Source organism: Silurus aristotelis (assembly GCF_946808225.1).
Source record: "Silurus aristotelis genome assembly, chromosome: 21".
NCBI classification, from domain to species: Eukaryota; Metazoa; Chordata; class Actinopteri; order Siluriformes; family Siluridae; genus Silurus; species Silurus aristotelis.
This window is the reverse complement of record NC_139594.1, coordinates 147,298-171,193: the sequence shown is the minus strand read 5'-3', so window position 1 is coordinate 171,193 and position 23,896 is coordinate 147,298. Positions and strand designations below refer to the sequence as shown.

The 23,896-nt window shown below is 41.1% G+C and overlaps 3 protein-coding genes across 3 annotated transcripts in view; all 3 read right to left on the bottom strand.

The window, feature by feature from the left end:
- The window catches only part of LOC310716793 (uncharacterized protein), a 116,634-nt gene extending 98,754 nt beyond the window's left edge, over positions 1-17,880 (bottom strand). Inside the window, exon 1 of the mRNA XM_083524232.1 lies at positions 16,618-17,880. Within this exon, the coding sequence (XP_083380358.1) occupies positions 16,797-17,867 (1,071 nt within the window). The 5' untranslated portion in view covers positions 17,868-17,880 and the 3' untranslated portion in view covers positions 16,618-16,796. The remainder of the gene's footprint in view (positions 1-16,617) is intronic.
- Positions 2,920-9,075, bottom strand: LOC310716592 (olfactory receptor 10J4-like; the record flags this gene model as incomplete). The annotated part of the gene is made up of 4 exons (XM_083523878.1): positions 2,920-3,060; positions 3,528-3,588; positions 5,609-5,822; positions 8,178-9,075. 4 exons carry the CDS (start codon positions 9,073-9,075, stop codon positions 2,920-2,922), a joined length of 1,314 nt encoding a protein of 437 aa, XP_083380004.1.
- Positions 17,881-21,731: 3,851 nt separating the features above from the next.
- Positions 21,732-22,673, bottom strand: LOC310716591 (olfactory receptor 4B13-like; the record flags this gene model as incomplete). Its single annotated transcript, XM_083523877.1, has 1 exon — positions 21,732-22,673. The coding sequence occupies one exon, from the start codon at positions 22,671-22,673 to the stop codon at positions 21,732-21,734; it is 942 nt and encodes a 313-aa protein (XP_083380003.1).
- Between the last annotated feature and the right edge of the window lie 1,223 nt (positions 22,674-23,896).

Here is a 23,896-nt window from a genome sequence, read left to right as displayed (position 1 = left end):
GGAATGAGGAAGTGCAGGAGAGCATTAGGGGAAAGAGGTTGGCAAAACAGAAGTGGGATCGACAGAGTGATGAGAAAAGTAGGCAGGAGTACAAGGAGATGCGGCAGCAGGTTAAAAGGGATGTGGCGAAAGCCAAGGAAAAGGCATATGAGGAACTGTATAAGAGGTTGGACACTAAGGAAGGAGAAAAGGATTTATACCGATTGGCCAAGCAGAGGGACCGAGCTGGGAAGGATGTACTGCAAGTTAGAGCAATAAAGGATGGAGAGGGAAATGTGTTGACTAGTGAGGAGAGTGTGTTGAGAAGATGGAGGGAGTATTTTGAGCAGCTGATGAATGAGGAAAATCAGAGAGAGAGAAGGTTGGAGGATGTGGAGTTGGTGAAGCAGGATGTAGATAGGATTAGTAAGGAGGAAGTGAGAGCAGCGATTAAGAGGATGAAGAATGGAAAGTCGGTTGGACCAGATGACATACCGGTAGAAGCGTGGAGATGTTTAGGAGAGATGGCAGTGGAGTTTTTAACCAGATTGTTTAACAGGATTCTGGAAGGGGAGAGGATGCCTGAGGAATGGAGAAGGAGTGTGCTGGTACCGATCTTTAAGCATAAGGGAGATGTGCAGACCTGCAGTAACTACAGGGGAATTAAGTTGATCAGTCACACCATAAAGTTATGGGAAAGAGTAGTGGAAGCCAGGCTGAGAGGAGAGGTGACCATCTGTGAGCAACAGTATGGTTTCATGCCGAGGAAGAACACCACAGATGCCTTATTTGCTTTGAGGATGTTGATGGAGAAGTATAGAGAAGGACAGAAGGAGCTGCATTGTGTATTTGTGGATTTAGAGAAAGCGTACGACAGGGTGCCGAGAGAGGAGTTGTGGTATTGTATGAGGAAGTCAGGTGTGTCAGAGAAGTATGTGAGGGTGGTGCAGGACATGTATGAGGACAGTGTGACGGCAGTAAAGTGTGCAGTAGGTACGACAGACTGGTTCAGGGTGAAGGTTGGACTGCACCAAGGATCGGCCCTGAGCCCTTTCCTGTTTGCAGTGGTGATGGACAGGTTGATGGAAGAGGTCAGACAGGAGTCTCCCTGGACTATGATGTTTGCAGATGATATTGTGATTTGTGGTGAGAGTAGAGAGCACGTTGAGAAGAGCCTGGAGAGGTGGAGATATGCGCTGGAGAGAAGGGGAATGAAAGTCAGTAGGAGTAAGACAGAGTACATGTGTGTGAATGAGAGGGAGGGCAGTGGAGTGATGCGGTTGCAGGGAGAAGAGGTGGAGAAGGTGGAGGAGTTCAGGTACCTGGGGTCAACAGTGCAAAGTAATGGAGAGTGTGTAAGGGAAGTAAAGAAAAGAGTGCAGGCAGGGTGGAGTGGGTGGAAAAGAGTGACAGGAGTGATTTGTGATAGAAGAGTATCTGCAAGAATGAAAGGGAAAGTTTATAGGACTGTGGTGAGACCTGCGATGTTGTATGGATTAGAGACAGTGGCATTGAGTAAAAGACAGGAGGTGGAGCTGGAGGTAGCAGAGCTGAAGATGTTGAGGTTTTCGTTGGGAGTGACGAGGATGGACAAGATTAGAAATGAGTTTATTAGAGGGACAGCGCATGTAGGATGTTTTGGTGACAAGGTGAGGGAGGCGAGATTGAGATGGTTTGGACATGTGCAGAGAAGGGACATGAATTATATTGGTAGAAAAATGCTGAAGATGGAGCCACCAGGTAGGAGGAAAAGAGGAAGGCCAAGGAGGAGGTTCATGGATGTGGTGAGGGAAGACATGCAGGTAGTTGGTGTGAAAGAGGCAGATATAGAGGACAGGGTGGTATGGAGACGGATGATCCGCTGTGGCGACCCCTAATGGGAGCAGCCGAAAGAAGAAGAAGAAGAAGATCAGTCAGGATTTCGGCCTCATCATAGCACAGAGACGGCGCTAGTTAAGGTGGTTAATGACCTGTTATTGGCCTCTGATCAGTGTTTTGTCTCTTTACTTGTTTTGCTCGACCTCAGTGCAGCTTTTGACACCATTGATCAGACTATACTGCTTGCTAGACTTGAAAATATTGTTGGAATAAAGGGAACAGCTCTCTCTTGGCTCCGGTCTTATTTGACTGATCGCCATCAGTTTGTTGATGTAAATGGTAAGTTCTCCACACTCTCTGAGGTAAAGTTTGGTGTTTCTCAAGGATTTGTCTTAGGCCCACTGCTTTTCTCTTTATATCTGCTGCCTCTTGGTGAAATTATAGATAAACATGGTATTTGCTTCCATTGCTATGCTGATGATACACAGCTGTATATTTCAGCAAAGCCAGATGAGAGAGATCAGCTTAACAATGTTGAGGAGTGTGTAAAGGACATTAGACAGTGAATGCTTGATAACTTTCTCCTGCTCAATTCACATAAGATGGAAGTACTTTTACTAGGACCACATGCAGCTAGAAGCAAACTTTCCGATTACGTAGCATCTCTGGATGGTGTTTCTGTTTCAGTGTGTACAGCAGTCAAAGACCTTGGTGTGATTATTGACCCGAGTCTTTACTTTACTATTCCTCACGTGAATAATATCACCAGAATCGCCTTCTTTCACCTTAGATATATTGCTAAAATTAGAAATACCACAACAGTGTCATAAGCAAACTTGATTGTGTGGCCACCTCCAACGCCACCACCATCATATGTGTACAGTGAGTACAGCAGGGGGCTCAGAACACAACCCTGGGGAGCTCCAGTGCTGAGGTTGAGGGTGGATGAGGTGTGTTTGCCCACCCGTACGGCTTGTGGTCTGTCTGTCAGGTAATTGGAGATCCATTGACACAAGACCTTCAACTTAAAGGTGAGCGTGGTGGGAATTATGGTGTTGAACGCTGAACTGAAGTCCACAAACAGCATTTTTGCATTATTCCCCTTTCTGTAGTTCAGATGGCTCATCGTTGTGTGGAGAAGATAATCAAAGGTGTCCTCAGTAGAACGATTCTGGCGATACGTGAACTGTAGTGGATCCAGTGTGTCTGGTACTTGTTGAGGCAGGCAGGCTGGGGCTTCTTCGGGACCAGAACAATGGTGGACTGTTTGAAGCATTAGGGGACAGCAGACTGTTTAAAGTAAGAGGTTGAATATCTCAGTGAACACCGGTGCTAGCTAGTCAGCACAGGCTTTCAGAACCCGACCTGTGATGCCATCTGGTTCTGCTGCCTTCCTGGTATTCACTCTCTTGAATCCCCTCCTCACGTCATGCTCTGAGATGGTGAACGTGTTTACCTCTCCAGCTTTCTCAGCATGCATGCTGTTTGTGATGCAGCCTCGAAGCAAACGTAAAAGATGTTTAGCTCGTCTGCCAGAGAAGCACCGCATTCCCCATTCTATTGTGTTCTATAGTCCGTGATGTTTTTTAGTCCCTGCCACATGCTCCTAGAGCCACCATGTTGGAACTGTGAATCTAGTTTCCAGGCAGAGTGGCGTGGCAGTTCCTGGAGGTCACAAATGGACCTCGCAAAGTGTTTTGAGATGGGCTTGTCCTTATCTCTAACCTTACCTGCTCGGTCCAGCACTCGTTCACAGGCTTCAGAAGCACGCCTTTCTGCAGTTTCTTCCCCCTGTAATGAGAGCATGCAGACACAGAGGTCAAGGAGCTCACGGAAGTTGTGAATCTTGCTGTCACCAAGCTCGATCTTGGCTGGCCTATAATCAGAGAGCCTCTCCGTCCAGTAAGCTGGAGGAGCGCTTCAGAATAACAACCTCCATGTCGGGGTCTTCCGTTCTTTCCCGTCATGCACACTAAGGTGTTCAGGTCCTGGGCGAAGCCTTTTTTCAGCCCGCCCCTTTAGCCCCAAAGTGGCGTTATACTCATACGTCATGGGTCTGAGAGAACACTGCACATCATGGCAGTGCTGCAGGCTTATCAGGATACCTGATCAAAGTTATGTGGCGTGGCCTACATGCCTTAGATGTTTGGAAAGATCCTAGATTCCTGTCTCAGGGCCCCATGCTGGGAGTTCCTGCTCATCATGTCATGCTTACGAAGGGATGCGTCCCTCACAGGGTGGGGAGCAGTCATGAGTAGCCGATCCACCCAAGGTCTATAAGAAGGGCCCCATCTACTATGGCACATCATTTGCCTAGAGATGCTGGCCATGCTTCTATCATTTAAGCATTTGCTGTGGCAGGGCAATCTCTGGGCAGAGACCCTCTATTGGCGCGTTTTCTCAGAGCTCCCTTGACCAAGAGTGTGGCAGCCTCGAAGTCGTGGTCCTATGGAGTCTAAGATATCTGCAATGCTGCAGGCTGGTCCACCCTGCTGACCTTTGTCTGGTTTTATACCCTTTACCTTAGTGCCACTTCTGGTCCCTCCGTTCTTTTGACCTAGCTGTGCCTATACACACTGGTCAGGGACCGGTCAGTCTGGCATGATTGGACACTCATTTTGCAAAGAGTTGTGATTCAATTTGAGTTACTGAGAGGGAACATCTCTAGGTTACGTATGTAACCCTAGTTCCCTGAGGGAACAAGACGCTGCACACGCTGCTCTATGCCATGTGCTTTTTATAGTTTCTGGCCCTGACGTCACCCCGCCGGTGAAGCCGCACGTCGAATTTGACTGATTACACAAATTATTTTAGAGCGCGGACAACGAGGTTGCGTTCCCAAAGAGTTGCGATGCCGCATCTTGTTCCCTCACGGGAACTGGGGTTACATACGCAACCTAGAGACGTTACCAGAAAATTGAGGGTCTCCACAGATGACACAGAGCTGTTTGGATATTGTAAGGGGAAGCAGGGTTGAGGGGTGTTTCCTAAAGTCCACTATCATCTCCACAGTTTTGAGCATGTTTATTTGTTTTGTTTAACCTTGATTTTTAGAGGTAAGTCATTAAGAACAGATTCTTATTTACAATGGCGGCCTGACAAGTGGAATAACCACTTAGGGAAAGGGAAGTAGGGCTAAAATAAATACAAAACATAAAAAAAATAAATACAAAATTAACAATTACATGAATACATTTTAAAACAAAATTATGTAGAAAAACAACTGCATATATCCGTGAACAAATATGATATATTTTTAAAGGTTGAAACTGGAATGAATTTATCCAGTTTGAGGGTATTTTGCAAAGCATTCCAGTCGTGAGCGGCAGTAGATTGAAAAGATGCAAGACCAAACCCAGAGTTGGTTTTAGGAATGCTTAATTAAAAATGAAGTGAGGACCGGGTGTTATATGTGACAGGCTTTAGCTGCAGCAAGTGACCTAAGTAAGGAGGTGAGTGGCCAAGAAAGGTCTTATAAATGAACGTGAACCAGTGAATTTTACAGCGATTGTGAAGGGAGGGCCAGTTAACAGATGAATATAAAGCACGGTGGTGTGTATTGAAAGGAGCATTTGTGGCAAACCTGATAGCAGAATGGTAAAGAGCAACATGTTTTGATAGGGTGGACTTACAAGCAACCCTATATATAGTCTCTCCATAATCTAACATGGGTAGAATAGTCATTTGAATAAGAATAAGTTTGTTAGAAGTGGTGAACGAAGAGCGGTTTCTGTAAAAGAAACCAAGCTTGGCTTTGACCTTAGATTGCAGCTTTGATATGTGGATAGAGAAAGAAAGTGAAGTTTCCAACCAGATGCCCAAGTAGTTATAAGCAGTGACTTGTTCTAAAATATCCCCCTTGCAGGTGGTGATGTTAACGGCAGGAGAAGGCGTAGTACCCCTACGGCAAAACCACATGCTTTTTGTTTTGGAGGTATTGAGAGTGAGTTTGAGTTGTGTAAAAGACTGCTGTAGTTGGTGAAAGCTATGTTGCAGGGTAGCTTGAACAGCATCAGGGGAGGGACCTATGGCATAAAGGATTGTCAGGATAGAGAATAGAGTTACGCAACCATGTCTCAGTAATTACTAAAACGTCAGGGTTAGGACTCTCAACCCATACTTTAAGCTGGTCCAGTTTAAGTAATATGCTTCTTGCGTTTACATGCAAAAACCCAAGGTTATGGCGATTACAAAAATCATCAAAGCATATGTTATTTGAGGCCACATGATCTGTAGGGAAAACAACACCAGAAAGAACATCAGAAGAAGGGCCAGGGTGGACATGAACATTACCAGAGATCATAAGCAGTAATATAATTAAGGCCCGACAGAGCACAGCTGAGGTACTACAGTAATGTTTTTTTAACAATACAGTTGTATGCAGTTTGTTGGGTAATGCAATAATATTAATGAGCTTTCTCATAATAAAACATGACAGCAGAGCCAGAGTGATGGAAAATCTGTCAGGCATTAACCCAAAAGTCCGTAATATCATTAAAGAGGCAGAGTCTCGATCATTTGAATAGACTTTGTGTGTTTTACTGCCTTAATAAGCAAGGCCATTTTGTTTGATTGCACATGAAGTAACGCAAGGAAATGAGAGACATGAAAAAAGTGTGGAGAGAATGCAAAATAGTTTGAGTATATCCATGGTTCAACAGAGAAAGACAAAAAGCCAATGAAAAGACCTTATTCCAGAGTGGCGTGCACTTACTTCGATGCAATGAACTGTAAATTTTCCAGGTAGAGCGACACAGCTAACCAGCTAGGCATCCATATTTGCATGCAGATAGTTAATGTCCTTAGCTCCCAAATATTGGCTTCAAACCATGTGGAGTAGGCCGAGATCCTCACACAGCAAACAGGTAGACAACAGACCAGGTGGAGTAGGCCGAGATCCTCACACAGCAAACAGGTAGACAACAGACCAGGTGGAGTAGGCCGAGATCCTCACACAGCAAGCAGGTAGACAACAGACCAGGTGGAGTAGGCCGAGATCCTCACACAGCAAGCAGGTAGACAACAGACCAGGTGGAGTAGGCCGAGATCCTCACACAGCAAGCAGGTAGACAACAGACCAGGTGGAGTAGGCCGAGATCCTCACACAGCAAGCAGGTAGACAACAGACCAGGTGGAGTAGGCCGAGATCCTCACACCAGACAGCAGCTGCCACAGAGCAACTCACTACTGTAGCTCCTGCTGGAGAGAGCAACTCACTACAGTTTAGATATGAGGAGATTAGGAATAATGCAATGCCTGAGATACCAACCTTTGAAAGTAACAGATCAGCAACAGCAACAAACAACAAAATAAAAAAACAAAAAATAGTTTCCTCTCCTCTACTCAAAGGCCAGCTCTACATCTGAATCTATTGTTTCCACAGATAGAATTGACTGCTACTCCCAACAGCGACTCTTTCAACATTATATGGATTAGTCAACTATTGAGTCCTACAGTTCTAGAGCCAGCTCACCTGAACTCAAACACATTTTGAACTGTATAAAACACAACTGTTTAATCAGAAAGCTAGGAACTAGGATTGCATAAATTGCTCTGTAAATCCCGACACTTTTGTTAAAAAAAACTTTGATAATGTGCTAAATATTTATGATACAGAATATACAGTATATACAGGTCATGTACATATTTTAGCATTTAAATAAAATTATCTGGTAACTGTTCAAATGTTCATTAATCCCATATGTTTTTCAATGTGTCTGTAGCAATGTAGAATTTGTCTAAGTAATCACTGCATCAGACTGCATACACAAGTGCACATACATACACTTACTAATAACCCATCATTGTGACTACACAAATCTACAGTTTCCTCTGAACGTTTTATAACATTAAGGCCATTTATACATTAAAGACCTGTGGTTAAAATCAGAAGATGAATTTGAGATGACAGAATTCCATCTTCAAATTCATAATAATTATATATTCAGAACCCAACACATCATCCAAATTCAGGCAAAAAACTTAAATGCATTTGATTTATTTCTACATACTGAATAATATATTTGCTACAATAACACTGTTGAGTTCGAATTGTAATAGTAAATAATGGCATTTTGAATTACAAATTTAGTTTTTGCATTTTAATAGATATAAATTGTATGAGATATGTGTGCACAATCAAAATAAATACATTCATTGAATACATTCATTTATTTGTTGTTTTTTAAAGATGATTCTGCATTAGGTTTTTATTAAGAAATTATGCCTGTCTCCATAAAAATAGCATTCAGTTCCATTAATTTTAGCATGTGTTAATAGTAATAGTAATAATAATAATAATAATAATAATAATAATAATAATAATAAAGCAAAATATTAAAAAGAAACCAGAGTCCTCTTTTTCCATGAAATTAATCTACTGGTGCTTTTCCAAATCTCCTGCAGTTTTAACCCATATATTATGGGATTGAATAAAGGAGGGATGAGTAAAAATTCAACTGACAGGATCATGGTAATAATGTGGGGAATTTGAGTAGATTCCAGTCTGTTATTAACAATTTCAAAACAAATGTTAACAAAAAAAATGATAAAAACCAGCAGATGTGGTAAACAGGTCTGTAAAGCTTTTCTTCTGAAATCTTTAGAATTCTTCACACACACAGAGAGTATTCTGACATACGAGAAAATTACGAAGATCATTGGAGGAAATACAGCGATGATGAAAATAAAAAGTCCATACAAGTTATTAAGAGATATTTCTTTACAACTTAATTTGATAACTGAGTAAGCATCACAATATATTCTGTCCACTTTAAATTTACACATTGGTAGTTGAGATATTAGTATAGCCCCTATACCAATTTCACTGCAAGGCAAAATCCATGAAAAGAATAAAAGCTTTCTGACAGTTGACATTTTTACAAGAGTTGCATATTGTAATGGTTTACAAATGGACACATATCTGTCATAGGCCATAGCTGATAACAGTGCAAATTCTGATGAAGCATATGTGTACATACAAAATGCCTGAAATAAACACATTCCCAAAGAAACCATTGGTTTTTCAGACAGTAAATCATGAAGCAGTTTAGGATAAAGAGCAGTCGCTCCAAAAAGAGCATTACAAAGTAAAGCAGCAATGAAAATGTACATGGGCTCATGGAGATGTTTGTTCATGAATATAACAGAAATAACAACAGTATTAAACACAATAATACACATGTACACTGTGAGAGTGATTAAAAAATAAACATATCTATAATTCTGTAAATCCACATGTCCTTCTAGTGTTAAATAGGTAACATTAATAACATCCATTAATTGCTAAACAAAAACAACAAAAAAAAACCCCCAAATTTTTTAGATCAATATATTTGCCAGCTGTGATGATCTGTGTTGAAGCGCAGAAGCATAGCGCACATTTATACTCCTTTGGTCACGTACTCCTTGGTGACTTTCTAACACTAAGTAGCATAAAAGTCCCATACTCTACTGACAATAAGAAGAAGGAGAAAAAGAAGAAAAAGACAATCTCTCTAATCAATGGCAAAATAATCTTTAATTCTTGTTTAGAGGTTACACAAGCTTACTAGTTATAAAATCACAATAGAAGAATAAATAGCAATTTGTTAATTCACAAAATTATAAACTTTGTGTTTGACAATTTGAAAACTCTGTATAAAACATTTCAGTAGAGTAAATATTTTACTCCAACATACCTGATTAATTTAACTCATTTATTTTTCAGTCATAATCTTGTGTATTGGATTATCTATCTGAACTTCCCTTAAATAAATACAGAATCACTTTTTTAGGTATTAGAAAATTGTTTGTATTTGATTCTTTGTCCTTTATTACTAATCATTTATCCTGATGAACAAATTTTAATAAAGTACAGATAAACCATCTGTTACACAATGCAATGTAGTTCTTATTCTGTGATTCCTCCATACAGCCTATGACTTAAATTTAGGACATGAAGAAAAAAGTTACAAGACATAAATTACAGATTTACAAGGTTATGTGAGAATGTTCATAAACTGTGCAGTGTGCTTTGTAAACATTGTAGAAAGGTAAAGTCCTCCAGAGGTAGATTGGGTCTATGCTGTTAGTCCCATTGTAAAAAGGTGTACGTGGTGTACAATATTTTTCAAAAGGTGGTATGCGAATCTAGCTAGTAGAGTGGGTGCGGAAGTGAGATCATGTGGCTTGTTTTCCGATCATCATGCATGAGTTGGCGAACATTTTCATGGGTTGAGCTCGTCAAAGGTCTCCCTGATCTCTCGTCGTCTACCAGTGATGTTCTTCTGCTCTTAAAGCTTGCGTGCCACTCAAAACACTGCGAACAACTTGTTGCAGCATCACCGTAAGTCAAATATACGTCATGTCACCCGTGGCAGATTTCACCAGTTTCATGCAGAATTTCACTTTTGTTATTTTGTTCTAACTCGCTGTCCGTGATGAAATCAAATATGAGGTAACACACTGTAGCGACTCGCTCGCACGACAGTAGAAACACACACACCAGGAGAGCAGAATTCAAGGAATCACATCGTGATCTTTTTTTTTACAGTGCACAGGAGTGGTGGGAGAGAAGAAGAAGTGAAGTCGTGAACGAGAGTATTTATTAGCCTGTTGATTTGCATTGTTTCGAGCTCGGAGGTGTGTCAGGGTAGCGTTGCTTCTGTTCCGAGTAGCTGAGACCCCGTCCTGTCTGTACGGGTGGGTGCTCGGTGTCCTCTGCACGTAAGGACCTCTAGAGAGTCAAGAAAGCAGGATAGGCACCGGGGTGGTCACTGTGGTAGCTTGCGCTGCTGTCGCTGCCGTCGCTGCTTCCTGTAATAAAAGGGAGAGAGAATCCGTGAGTTAGTTGGGAGCCAGACATTCTCCAACCTGCTTTTCTTCATGGCTCCTTTTATACTCTTCAGTCCCCTCGATGAGGGTGAAGAGTTGCTGCTCTCCTCATTTGGTTCCAGTTGTGCCTTGTTGTGTCGCTCTGCCCCCCTGCCATGTGCACCGCAGCTTTCCACAATACGGGTGCTGAAATTGTGCTGTCCATTCAGCACCCGCCTGGCTGTCGTGTGTGCAGCGCTAGCCTGTTGTTGTGCGTGGGACATGAGGCTGGCTTCACAACACGTAGTGAATAGCACCAGTTACCCAATTAATCTCCACTTAATCTCCTATTAATCTAATCTTTACTCTAAACTCTTCAGTGTTGGTAAGGATGTTCCAGTGATTGTTTGGGCAACTTTCACTACACTCTGTAGAGCCTTACAAGTATTTGCTGTGCAACTTCTATACCAGACAGTAAAAGAGCTGGTAAAAACATTCCCAATAGCATACTTATAGAAGCTTTTGCGGATTGGGCTTGGCATTCCAAATGTCCTTAACCACCTTACGAATTTTACCCTCTTATGATTTCCTGACCAGTTGTGTAGTATAATTAAACCAGGTTAGATCATGAGAACACCATTTCCACCTTGGTCTCAGTTGTGTGCTGCTCCCTTCTCCTCTGAGAATGTCAACCATCTCCTTTTCTGATATTCAAAGAGAGATTGTTGTCCCAACACCACTTCTTTTGGTTAGAAGTGTTCGCTTCAATTAATTCAATTAAATTCTTTTTTTATTTGTATTGCGCTTTTAACAATAAACATTGTCTCAAAGCAGCTTTACAAAGATAATGTAGTGATAAAAAATAAATACAATGTTCTTTAGAAGTGTAAGTCTGTCCCTAATGAACAAGCCAGTGGCGACTGTGGTGAAGGAAAAATTACATAAGGAAGAAACTTTGAGAGGAAACAAACTCAAGAGGGAACCTCGTACTCATCTGGGTGTCCATTTATTACAGATCGTGATTAGAGCAAACTGTAGTCCTGAGGCAGTGTAGACTGTTGACATCAACTACAGTCCAAATCCATCCTCAAAGCTCCCGTTCTTACTCTGTAATTTCATGGATCTCCAGGTCGTTGATGAGAAACATCACCAGCTGCACACAGTCACCTCCAATCGAAGAGAACACCATCCAGTGTTGGTGACATGAGATGAAGTGGGAAGATCTAAAGAGGAAAGAGGGGCAGGAAGAGTGGTCACGGGAACCTCAGGAGCATGAGCGCTGACCGAGAGAGAGAGAGATAGAAAAAGGGAGAAAGAGAGAGAGAGAGAGAGAGAGAGAGAGAGACAGAGGGAAAAGATGGGTAAGAGAGTGAGAGAGAGAGAGAGAGAGAGAGAGAGAGAGAGAGAGAGAGAGAGATGTATTATTAAGTCTCCTTTTTGCTATATAAAAGGTAAAGACACTGTACAGTGTGATCAGGGGGAATCTCTGGGAGAAGAGACACATCCACACCACCAACCATCAACAAACCTGACTGAACGACTTACTCTACAGAGACAGCAGGGAAAGGAAAAGTGGAGGAGAGTGGAGGTTTGGGTGGGCACTTTAAATGTTAGTACTATGATTGGTAAAGAGAGAGAGGTAGCTGATATGATGGAAAGGAGAAAAGTAGATATGTTGTCTGTTCAGGAGAACAAGTGGAAAGGGAGAAAGACCAGGAACATTTGGATGTGTTTAAACTGTTCTATTATTGTGTGGATGTATTTTGAGACTTTAATGGGCATGTAGGTGAAGGGAACAGAGGTGATGGTAGGTATGGCCTTAAGGAGAGAAATGTGGAAGGGCAGATGGTGGTCGATTTTGCTAAAAGGATGCAAATGGCAGTAAATACTTAATGGTAAATACTTATTTTAAGAAGAAGAAGGGTGATGTATAAGAGTGGAAGAAGGTGCACACAGTTGGACTATGTTCTATGTAGAAGACACAACCTAAAAGAGATTGGAGAGTTTATGGTGTTGGCAGGGGACAGTGTAGTTAGACGGCATTGAATGATGGTCTGTAGGATGGATTTGGAGGTGAAGAAGAAGAGGAGGAGAGTGAGGACTAAAAGAAGAATAAGATGGTGGAAACTGAAGGAGGAAGAGTGTAGTGCGAGATTCAGGGAAGAGCTCAGACAGGAGCTCGGTGGTGGTGAAGAGGTGCTGGATAATTGGGCAACTACTACTGATAAGGGAGACAGATAGAAAGGTACTTGGTGTGACATCTGGAAATAGAAAGGAAGACAATGAGATGTGAGATGTGCAACCCCTAACCCAAGATGAAGAGATGTGGTGTGCAGAAGTGCTGGAGAGCATAAGAAGAAAGAGGTTGGAGAAACAGAATTGGAATCGACAGAGTGATGAGAAAAGTAGGCAGGAGTACAAGGAGATGTGGCAGCAGGTGAAGAGCGATGTAGCAAAAGCCAAGGAAAAGGCATATGAGGAGCTGTAGGAAAAGTTGGACATTAAGGAAGGAGAAAAGAATTTGTAGCGATTGACAGCGGAACGTGTTTACTTGACCGAGAAAGAGAGAGAGAGAGAGAGAGAGAGTGAGAGAGTGAGAGCGAGAGAGAGATAGAGAGAGAGAGAGAGAGAGAGAGTGAGAGAGTGAGAGTGAGAGAGAGAGAGAGAGAGTGAGAGAGAGAGAGAGAGAGAGAGAGAGAGAGAGTGAGAGAGTGAGAGCGAGAAAGAGAGAGAGAGAGAGAGTGAGAGCGAGAGAGAGAGAGAGAGAGAGAGAGAGAGAGAGAGTGAGAGTAAAAGAGAGAGAAGAGTGGTGACAGGAAGAGAAGGATATGGATTATTATGTGTCCTTATTGTTGTATGAAAGTTAATGTCACTGTGCAGTTAGGACTCTGGCAAGGATCGCTATGGCAGCAAAACGAAAAGGGAGAACCAGAAGGGAACACAGACTCTCTGGGATAAGAGACGACCCAACACACCATCGTCAACAAACCTGAGTGAACGTGTGTGAGTGAGGAGACGACAGCATACAAATATCCCAGTTCACCAAACACTCTATATCCTTGATCCCTCCAGATCTGCTTCTTTACCTAAGAGAAATCCACATCTGCCCCATGCACTGGTGTCCCACAAAGCTTTTTGGTCCCCTCCGCTTCTCCCTCTATACCCACTACATTGGTGGTCATATCCTCACATGAATTTTCTTACCACTGCTATGCAGATGACACTCAACTCATCTTTCACCACAGCTTCTGCTCGGATCTCGGCATGCTTGACAGACATATCTTCATGGATGAGTGCTCATCAATTAAAACTCAACCCCAGCAAAGCAGAACTGCTGGTCATCCCAGGTGATTCATCTCCAGGTCAAGATCTCCGTATAACTCTTCATGACTCTCTTCTCATGACCCACCTCCTCTGGAAACACATAAAGTAGCACTTTCCAAGTTTGCTTGGTAAAAATAAAAAATTATATTTATATTAATCAAGATATCAAGATATTTATACAACCCCTTGGCAAAAGGTATGGAATCACCCCTCTCAGATGTTCATTCAAATGTTTAATTGTGTGGAAAAAAAAACAAGCACATATGCCACAAAACAATTTTCAAACAGAGGAAAAAAATATGGAATCACCATGCACTTTGCATTTCTAAAACAAACACCTGTATCTGATTACAACTGCTAATTAGTCTGCAGTTAAAAAAGAGTGCTTGCACACATTAGTGATGTGTTGAACCAAGATAATTGACATAACTCATGGCTCCAACACGAGAGATGTCAGTTGAAACAAACCAGAGGATTATCAAACTTCTCGAAGAAGGTAAATCTTCACGGAATTTTGCAAAAGATGTTGGTTGTTCCCAGTCAGCTGTGTCTAAAATCTGGACCAAGTACAAATCAAATGGAAAGGTTGTAAAAGGGAAGCGTACTGGTGGACCAAGAAAGACATCAAAGCGCCAAGACAAAAAAATTAAAGCAATATGCCTTGAAAACAGAAAATGTACAACAAAAAAATGAGGAACAAATGGGCAGAAAGTGGAGTCAATGTCTGTAGCCGGACTGTAAGAAATCGCCTAAAAGAAATCGGATTTACAGAAAAGCCAAACGAAAACCATCATTTACATCTAAACAGAAAAAAACAAGGTTTCAGTGGGCTAAAGAAAGACAATCTTGGACTGTGGATGACTGGATGAGAGTTATATTCAGTGATGAATCACGAATCTGCATTGGGCAGGGTGATGCTGCTGAAACTTTTGTTTAGTGCCGTTCCAATAAAATTTATGAAGACAACTGCCTGAAGAAAACATGCAAATTTCCACAATCATTAATGATATGGGGTTGTGTGTCAGGTAAAGGTATGGGAGAGATGTCAGTCATTACAGCTCCTATAAATGCACAAGTTTATGTTGAGATTTTGGACACTTTTCTTTTTCCATCAATTGAAAGGATGTTTGATGATGGTAGCATCATTTTTCAGGATGATAATGCATCGTGCCATAAGGCAAAACGTAGGAAACATTATATAATGTTAACAAAGACATATAATGTCAATGGCATGGCCTGCAAATAGTCCGGACCTCAATCCAATTGAAAATCTGTGGTGGAAATTAAAGAAAATGGTCCACGACAAGGCTCCAACCTGCAAGGCTGATCTGGCAACTGCAATAAGACAAAGCTGGAGACAGATTGATGAAGTATCTTCTTCTTCTTCTTCTTTCGGCTTCTCCCATTAGGGGTCGCCACAGCGGATCATCCGTCTCCATACCACCCTGTCCTCTACATCTGCCTCTTTCACACCAACTACCTGCAAGTCTTCCCTCAGCACATCCATGAACCTCCTCCTTGGCCTTCCTCTTTTCCTCCTACCTGGTGGCTCCATCCTCAGAATTCTTCTACCAATATAATTCATGTCCCTCCTCTGCACATGTCCAAACCATCTCAATCTCGCCTCCCTCACCTTGTCACCAAAACATCCTACATGCGCTGTCCCTCTAATAAACTCATTTCTAATCTTGTCCATCCTTGTCACTCCCAACGAAAACCTTAACATCTTCAGCTCTGCTACCTCCAGCTCCACCTCCTGTCTTCTACTCAATGCCACTGTCTCTAATCCATACAACATCGCAGGTCTCACCACAGTCCTATAAACTTTCCCTTTCATTCTTGCAGATACCCTACTATAACAAATCACTCCTGTCACTCTTCTCCACCCACTCCACCCTGCCTGCACTCTTTTCTTTTCTTCTCTAACACACTCTCCATTACTTTGCACTGTTGACCCCAGGTACCTGAACTTCTCCACCTTCTCCACCTCTTCTCCCCGCAACCGCACCACTCCACTGCCCTCCCTCTCATTCACACACATTAACACTGTTTTACTCCTACTGACTTTCATTCCCCTTCTCTCCAGCGCATATCTTCACCTCTCCAGGCTCTTCTCAACCTGCTTACTACTCTCACCACAGATCACAATATCATCTGCAAACATCATAGTCCAGGGAGACTCCTGTCTGACCTCGTCCGTCAACCTGTCCATCACCAATGCAAACAGGAAAGGGCTCAGGGCCGATCCTTGATGTAGTCCAACCCTCACCCTGAACCAGTCTGTCGTTCCTACTGCACACTTCACTGCTGTCACACTGTTCTCATACATGTCCTGCACCACCCTCACATACTTCTGACACACCTGACTTCCTCATACAATACCACAACTCCTCTCTCGGCACCCTGTCGTACGCTTTCTCTAAATCCACAAATACACAATGCAGCTCCTTCTGTCCTTCTCTATACTTCTCCATCAACATCCTCAAAGCAAATAAGGCATCTGTGGTGCTCTTCATTGGCATGAAACCATATTGTTGCTCACAGATGGTCACCTCTTCTCTCAGCCTGGCTTCCAGTACTCTTTCCCATAACTTCATGGTGTGACTGATCAACTTAATTCCCCTGTAGTTACTGCAGGTCTGCAAATCTCCCTTATGCTTAAAGCCAGCACACTTCTTCTCCATTCCTCAGGCATCCTCCCACCTTCCAGAATCTTGTTAAACAATCTGGTTAAAAACTCCACTGCCATCTCTCCTAAACATCTCCATGCTTCTACAGGTATGTCATCTGGTCCAACCGACTTTCCACTCTTCATCCTCTTAATCGCTGCTCTCATTTCCTCCTTACTAATCCTATCTACATCCTGCTTTACCAACTCCACATCATCCAATCTTCTCTCTTTGATTTTCCTCATTCATCAGCTGCTCAAAATACTCCCTCCACCTTCTCAACACACTCTCCTCACTAGTCAACCCATTTCCCTCTCCATCCTTTATTGCTCTAACTTGCAGCACATCCTTCCCAGCTCGGTCCCTTTGCCTGGCCAATTGGTATAAATCCTTTTCTCCTTCCTTAGTGTCCAACCTCTCATACAGCTCCTTATATGCCTTTTCCTTGGCTTTCGCCACATCCCTCTTTACCTGCTGCCGCATCTCCTTGTACTCCTGCCTACTTTCCTCATCACTCTGTCTATCCCACTTCTGTTTTGCCAACCTCTTTCTCCTTATGCTCTCCAGGACTTCCTCATTCCACCACCACATCTTCTTGTCTTCCTTTCTATTTCCAGATGTCACACCAAGTACTTTTCTAGATGCCTCCCTTATCACTCCTGCAGTAGTTGCCCAATCACCCAACACCTCTTCACCACCACCGAGCCGCTGTCTGGCCTCTTCCCTGAACCTCACACTACACTCTTCCTCCTTCAGTTTCCACCATCTTATTCTTCTTTCAGTCCTCACTCTCCTTCTCTTCTTTTTCGCCTCCAAAACCATCCTACAGACCACTATCCGATGCTGTCGAGCTACACTGTCCCCTGCCAACACCTTACAGTTTTCAATCTCCTTCAGGTTGCATCTCCTGCATAGAACATAGTCCACCTGTGTGCACCTTCCTCCACTCTTATACGTCACCCTATGATCCTCCTTCTTCCTAAAATAAGTGTTCACCACTGCCATTCCCCTCCTTTTAGCAAAATCTACCACCATATGCCCTTCCACATTCCTCTCCTTAAAACCATACCTACCCATCACCTCCTCATCACCTCTGTTCTTTTCACCAACATGCTCATTAAAGTCTGCCCCAATCACCAATCGTTCTTTCCTAGGTACACCATCTACCACTTCATCTAATTCACTCCAGAATGTTTCCTTCTCCTCCATCTCACAGCCAACTTGTGGAGCATAGGCACTGATGACATTTATCATCATCCCTTCAACTTCCAGCTTCACGTTCATCACCCTATCAGAAACTCTTTTCACCTCTACTTACTGTACTCTTCCTTCAGAATCACCTCTACACCATTTCTCTTTCCATCCACACCATGATAGAACAGTTTGAACCCACTTCCAATGTTCCTGGCCTTACTCCCTTTCCACTTGGTCTCCTGAACACACAACATATCTACCTTTCTCCTCTCCATCATATCAGCTATCTCTCTCCCTTTACCAGTCATAGTACCAACATTTAAAGTACCAACCCAAACCTCCACTCTACTACACTGCTCCTTTTCCTGCCGTCTCTGTAGACGTCTTCCTCCTCTCCTTCCCCTCCTTCCCCTCCTTCAGCTAACAGTAGCACAATTTCCACCCGTACCCTGTCAGCTAATGATACCTGTGGCGGTCGTTGTTAACCCGGGCCTCAACCGATCCGGTATGAAATTCTGATTTGTGATCCGCATATTTGATTTGGCACATGTTTTACGCTGGATGCCCTTCCTAACGCAACACTCCCCATTTACCCGGGCTTGGGACCGGCACTAAGAGTGCACTGGCTTGTGCCTCCCTAATGGCTGGGTTAGATTGATGAAGTATACTGTTTGTCATTAGTTGAATCCATGCCTCAGAGAATTCAAGCTGTTATAATAGCCAGAGGTGGTGCAACAAAGTACTAGTAGTGTTTTTATTTGGTGATTCCATATAATTTTCCTCAGATTTGTGTGGTTCCATATTTTTTTCCTCTGTTTGATCTGTAATTGACTATAGTTTTCTTTCTTTTCTTTTTTTTTTTTTTTTTAAGTGTTTTATACAGCCAGGAGTTTTGGATTGTTAAGTTAAAATTGTTTTGTGGCATATATGTGCTTGTTTTTTTTTCTAAACAATTAAATTTGTATGAACATCATCTGAGAGGGGTGATTCCATACTTTTTGCCAGGGGTTGTATTAAGTTTGTAATCTAGCCTACCAGTGAAGATTTATTCATTGCTAGAGACTCAAAGCACTTTTGTATGTCGCTCTGGACAAGGGCGTCTACTAAATGCCACAAATGTAAATGCAAATGGGGGAAGAGAAGGATATGGATTATTATGTGTCCTTATTGTTGTATGAAAGTTAAGGACACTGTACAGTTGGGGACTCCGGCAAGACTCGCTAACTAAAATGGAGAACTAGAAGGTAGCACTTACATGAGGGATCTCTGGGATAAGAGACGACCCACCAAACCTCCATCAACATACCTGAGTGAACGTGTGAGAGTAAGGAGATGACAGCATACAAATATCCCAGTTCACCAAACACTCCATATCCATGATCCCTCCAGATCTGCTCCATTACCTAAGAAAAATCTACTGATAAAAGACTTGACTTAATAAATACGTTTTCAACCTCGACTTAAACACTAAAACTGTGTCTGAGTCCCGAACACTGCTTGGAAGGTTGTTTCATAACTGTGGGGTTTATAAGAGAAAGATCTTCCCCCTGCTGTAGTCTTCATTATTTGAGGTACCAACAAATAGCCTGCACCTTTTGATCTAAGTAGGCGTGGAGGATCATACTGGTACAGAAGTTCACTCAGATACTGCGGCGTGAGAGCGTTAAGTGCTTTATACGTCAGTAGTAGTATTTTATAATCAGTGTGAGATGGAATTGGGAGCAGTGTAGATGATTAAAACAGGGCTGATGTGATCATATTTTCTGCATTCTTAACTAACTAAAGCTTATTTCTGCACTTACTCCAACACCCAGACAGTAAAGCGTTACAGTAGTCTAATCTAGATGTTACAAAAGCATCAACTAGTTTTTCTGCATCCTGTAACGACATCATATTTCTAATTTTAGCAATATTTCTAAGGTGAAAGAAGGAGATCCTGGTGATATTATTCACGTGAGACTCAAAGGAAAGACTCGGGTCAATAATCACACAAAGGTCTTTAACTGCTGTACACACTGAGACAGAAACACCATCCAGAGATGCTACATAATCGGAAAGTTTGCTTCTAGCTGCATGTGGTCCTAGTAAAAGTACTCTGAGTTGAGCAGAAGAAAGTTATTAAGCATCCACTGTCTAATGTCCTTTACTTGTTAAGCTGATCTCTCTCATCTGGCTTTGCTGAAATATACAGCTGTGTATCATCAGCATAGCAATGGAAGTGAATACCATGTTTACGTATAATTTCACCCAGAGGCAGCAGATATAAAGAGAAAAGCAGTGGGCCTAAAACAGATCCCTTGCAGAACACCAAACTGTACCTCAGAGAGTGTGGAGACCTGAGCCAGGAGAGAGCTGTTCCCTTTATTCCAACAACGTTCTCCAGTCCAGCAAGCAGGAGATTATGATTAATGGTGTCAAAAGCTGCACTGAGGTCGAGCAAAACGAGTAAAGAGACAAAACACTGATCAGAGGCCAATACCAGTCATTTATCACCTTAACTAGCGCCGTCTCTGTGCGATGATGAGGCCGAAATCCTGACTGATACATTTCATAAATGTTCTTCCTCAGTAGATGTGAGCAGAACTGCTGTGCTACAACCTTTTCTAGAATCTTGGAGATAAAGAGGAGGTTTGATATTGGACTGTAGTTGGACAGCTGACAGGGTGAAGGTCAGGTTTCTTAATTAGGGGGTTGATACTGCAGTTTGAAGGATTTTGGTACATAACCAGTGCTAATGGAAGAGTTTATTATTTTAAAACAGGTTCAATTCCCTCTGGAATGATCTGTTTGAGGAAACTTGTAGGCGAGGGATCGAGAATGCAGGTTGATGATTTTGATGAGGAAATAAATGAAATGAAGTCGTTCTCTTGAATAGGAGTAAAACTTTGTAATTGATGGTCTGTTATAATGACACTGCTGTCTACATGGTTATTTATAAAATAGTCTGGATTTATTTTAATCGTCTGGATTTCTTGCCTGATGTTTTCAATTTTATTATTTAAAAAGTTGATGAAATCATTACTACCTATTGATGGTGTGCATGTGAGTGCAGTGCTTTTATTTCCTGTTCATGTTGCTGCAGTACAGAATAAAAATCTAGGATTCTGCTTGTTATTTTCTATGAGGGTGGAGAAATATGCTGATCAGCAGCACTAAGAGATTTTCTAGAACTCAGGAGATTCTCCTTCCATGCTGTTTGAAATACTGCCAATTTAGTTTGACTCCATTTACGTTCTAATTTTCGAGTGGTCTGTTTTAAGGTGCGCGTATGATCATTATACCACTGTGATGATTTTTTCTCCCTGATCATTTTGGTCTTAAGTGGAGCTCCATCATCTAGTGTAAAATAACATTGATTCTAGGCATTCAGTGGACTAAACAAACTCTGCAGAGTCAGACGGAGATCTAATTAATGTTGATAACTCCGGAAGATTCTTGATAAAACTCGCTGCTGTAGTTGATGTGAATGTACATTTATATATTCTATTCTAACTACAGATTACTGTATGTATATTGCATTGCATACCCCTTACTATATCCAAGCCTTGGGAAATAAATAACTGTAATTTTACTCTTTAAAAGCTTAAAAGGTATTTAAAATTGGTGTATCTGTCGTGATTATACAAACTGTTAAGGAAATTATACTATTTTAATTCATTTAACTCCTGTATACTCAATTTAGTAAGGACAAATACAGTGAATCACTGACAAATGACCTGAATCACTGAATAACCCTGTTATTTATTTATTAATGGCCTCTAAAATAATGTGACATATGTTCAGTAAAACATTTTTTAAAGATAAATTCTGTTGCTTCACATAGATCCTGCCATTCTAACATTCTAAAAACTGCAACAACAACAATAATAATAATATTAATAATAATAATAATAATAATAATAATAATAATAATTTTATTTCAAATCAGCATCTTAATTCCAAGACACTCTATACCTAAAAAGAAACCAGAGTCCTCTTTTTCCATGAAATTAATCTACTGGTGCTTTTCCAAATCTCCTGCAGTTTTAACCCATATATTATGGGATTGAATAAAGGAGGGATGAGTAAAAATTCAACTGACAGGATCATGGTAATAATGTGGGGCGTTTGAGTAGATTCCAGTCTGTTATTAACAATTTCAAAACAAATGTTAACAAAAAAAATGATAAAAACCAGCAGATGTGGTAAACAGGTCTGTAAAGCTTTTCTTCTGAAATCTTTAGAATTCTTCACACACACAGAGAGTATTCTGACATACGAGAAAATTACAAAGATCATTGGAGGAAATACAGCGATGATGAAAATAAAAAGTCCATACAAGTTATTAAGAGATATTTCTTTACAACTTAATTTGATAATGGAAAAACCATTACAATATATTCTGTCCACTTTAAATTTACACAGTGGAAGTTGGCTATGGAGAATTGCTCCTATACCATTTTCACAGAAAGGCCAAAACCATGAAAAACATAGTAATTTTCTGACAGTGGACATTTTTAGAATATTTGAATAATGTAATGGTTTGCAGATAGACACATATCTGTCATAGGCCATAGCTGATAACAGTGTGAACTCTGCTGAAGCATACCAATAAACAAATAAAGCCTGCAATAAACAGCCATGGTAAGAAATGGTTTGTTTTTCAGACAGTAAATCATGAAGCAGTTTAGGATAAAGAGCAGTCGCTCCAAAAAGAGCATTACAAAGTAAAGCAGCAATAAAAATGTACATGGGCTCATGGAGATGTTTGTTCATGAATATAACAGAAATAACAACAGTATTAAACACAATAATACACATGTACACTGTGAGAGTGATTAAAAAATAAACATATCTATAATTCTGTAAATCCACATGTCCTTCTAGTGTTAAATAGGTAACATTAATAACATCCATTATTTGCTAAAATACAAAAGCAACCATAATAATTTTGAAAAATACAATTTCAAATACTAGTGTAATAAGGAAAACGCTCAGTGATCGATATTTTCTCGCCTCGTCACCATATATATTTTCTCTGGCCACATACTCCTTAATGACTTTCTGTCAGTTACATTAAAGTCCCTCCTTCTTTTCTTTCTACTACTAGTATTATTAATAATAATTAAATAATAATTATAACCATTTAAGCTGTCTAAACAAACTGCAGATTGCAAAAAAATGCTAATATATTTTATATAGCAGAAAGGCTCACTAGCCAAAGCACAAGCAGAAATACCAACAGCATGTAATAACATTTTTAGACTGTTTGTGGGACTGGGCACTAATTATTTGCACACTCTTTTGTTAAATTTGTTTATAAAGGGCAATCAATTACTTTGAAGACCATAGTTCCTGTTTTTGTTTTGAATTATATACTAGGTGTTTATTAAATGTGTTAAAAGTTTATTTCTATAGTGATTTTCACAGTAAACATTGTCTCAAAGCAGCTTTACAGAATGTAACAGTGAAGGTGAAGGTGTGTGTTTATCCCTGATGAGCAGCATGGAGACTGTGGTGAAGGAAAAACTCCCTTAGATGTTATGAGGAAGAAACCTTGAGAGGAACCAGACTCAAAAGCAGAACCTCATCCTCATTTGGGTGACATCAAGAGTGTGATTATAGTCTTTAAACACTACAGAACACTGGAGAGTGTGATTATGACTGATGATCTTTCTACAGTCTTCTACAGTCAGTTGAGATGTTGGAACCAGGAGCTACCGAGCAACTCATAAAATAGCTCAACATTTGAGATAATCACAGATCCAACACCAGCTTCTCCATGCCAGAGCCTTTAAAGACTCAAGGAGGTCCAGTGTCCAAACTCATTTACATTTACATTTGCGACATTTAGCAGACACCTTTGTCCAGAGCGACGTACAAATTTTTTTTTAATTTTTAATTTAGGCTGCGATTATATATTTGATGATCCCACTGAATCAGATTCAATTTAGTAGCCTCCAATTAATATTTAATTCACTTTGTTCAGTGCCTGATGTAAGCCTGCCTTTAATTTGTAAATAAAGAAATACACAAAGACTGTCTTAGGCATCAGTGTTCTTAGCAATTTACTTGCTAGCTTATTTACAATCAGTTTACAATATAATTTTTTACATAAGAGTTACCCATTTAATTATGAA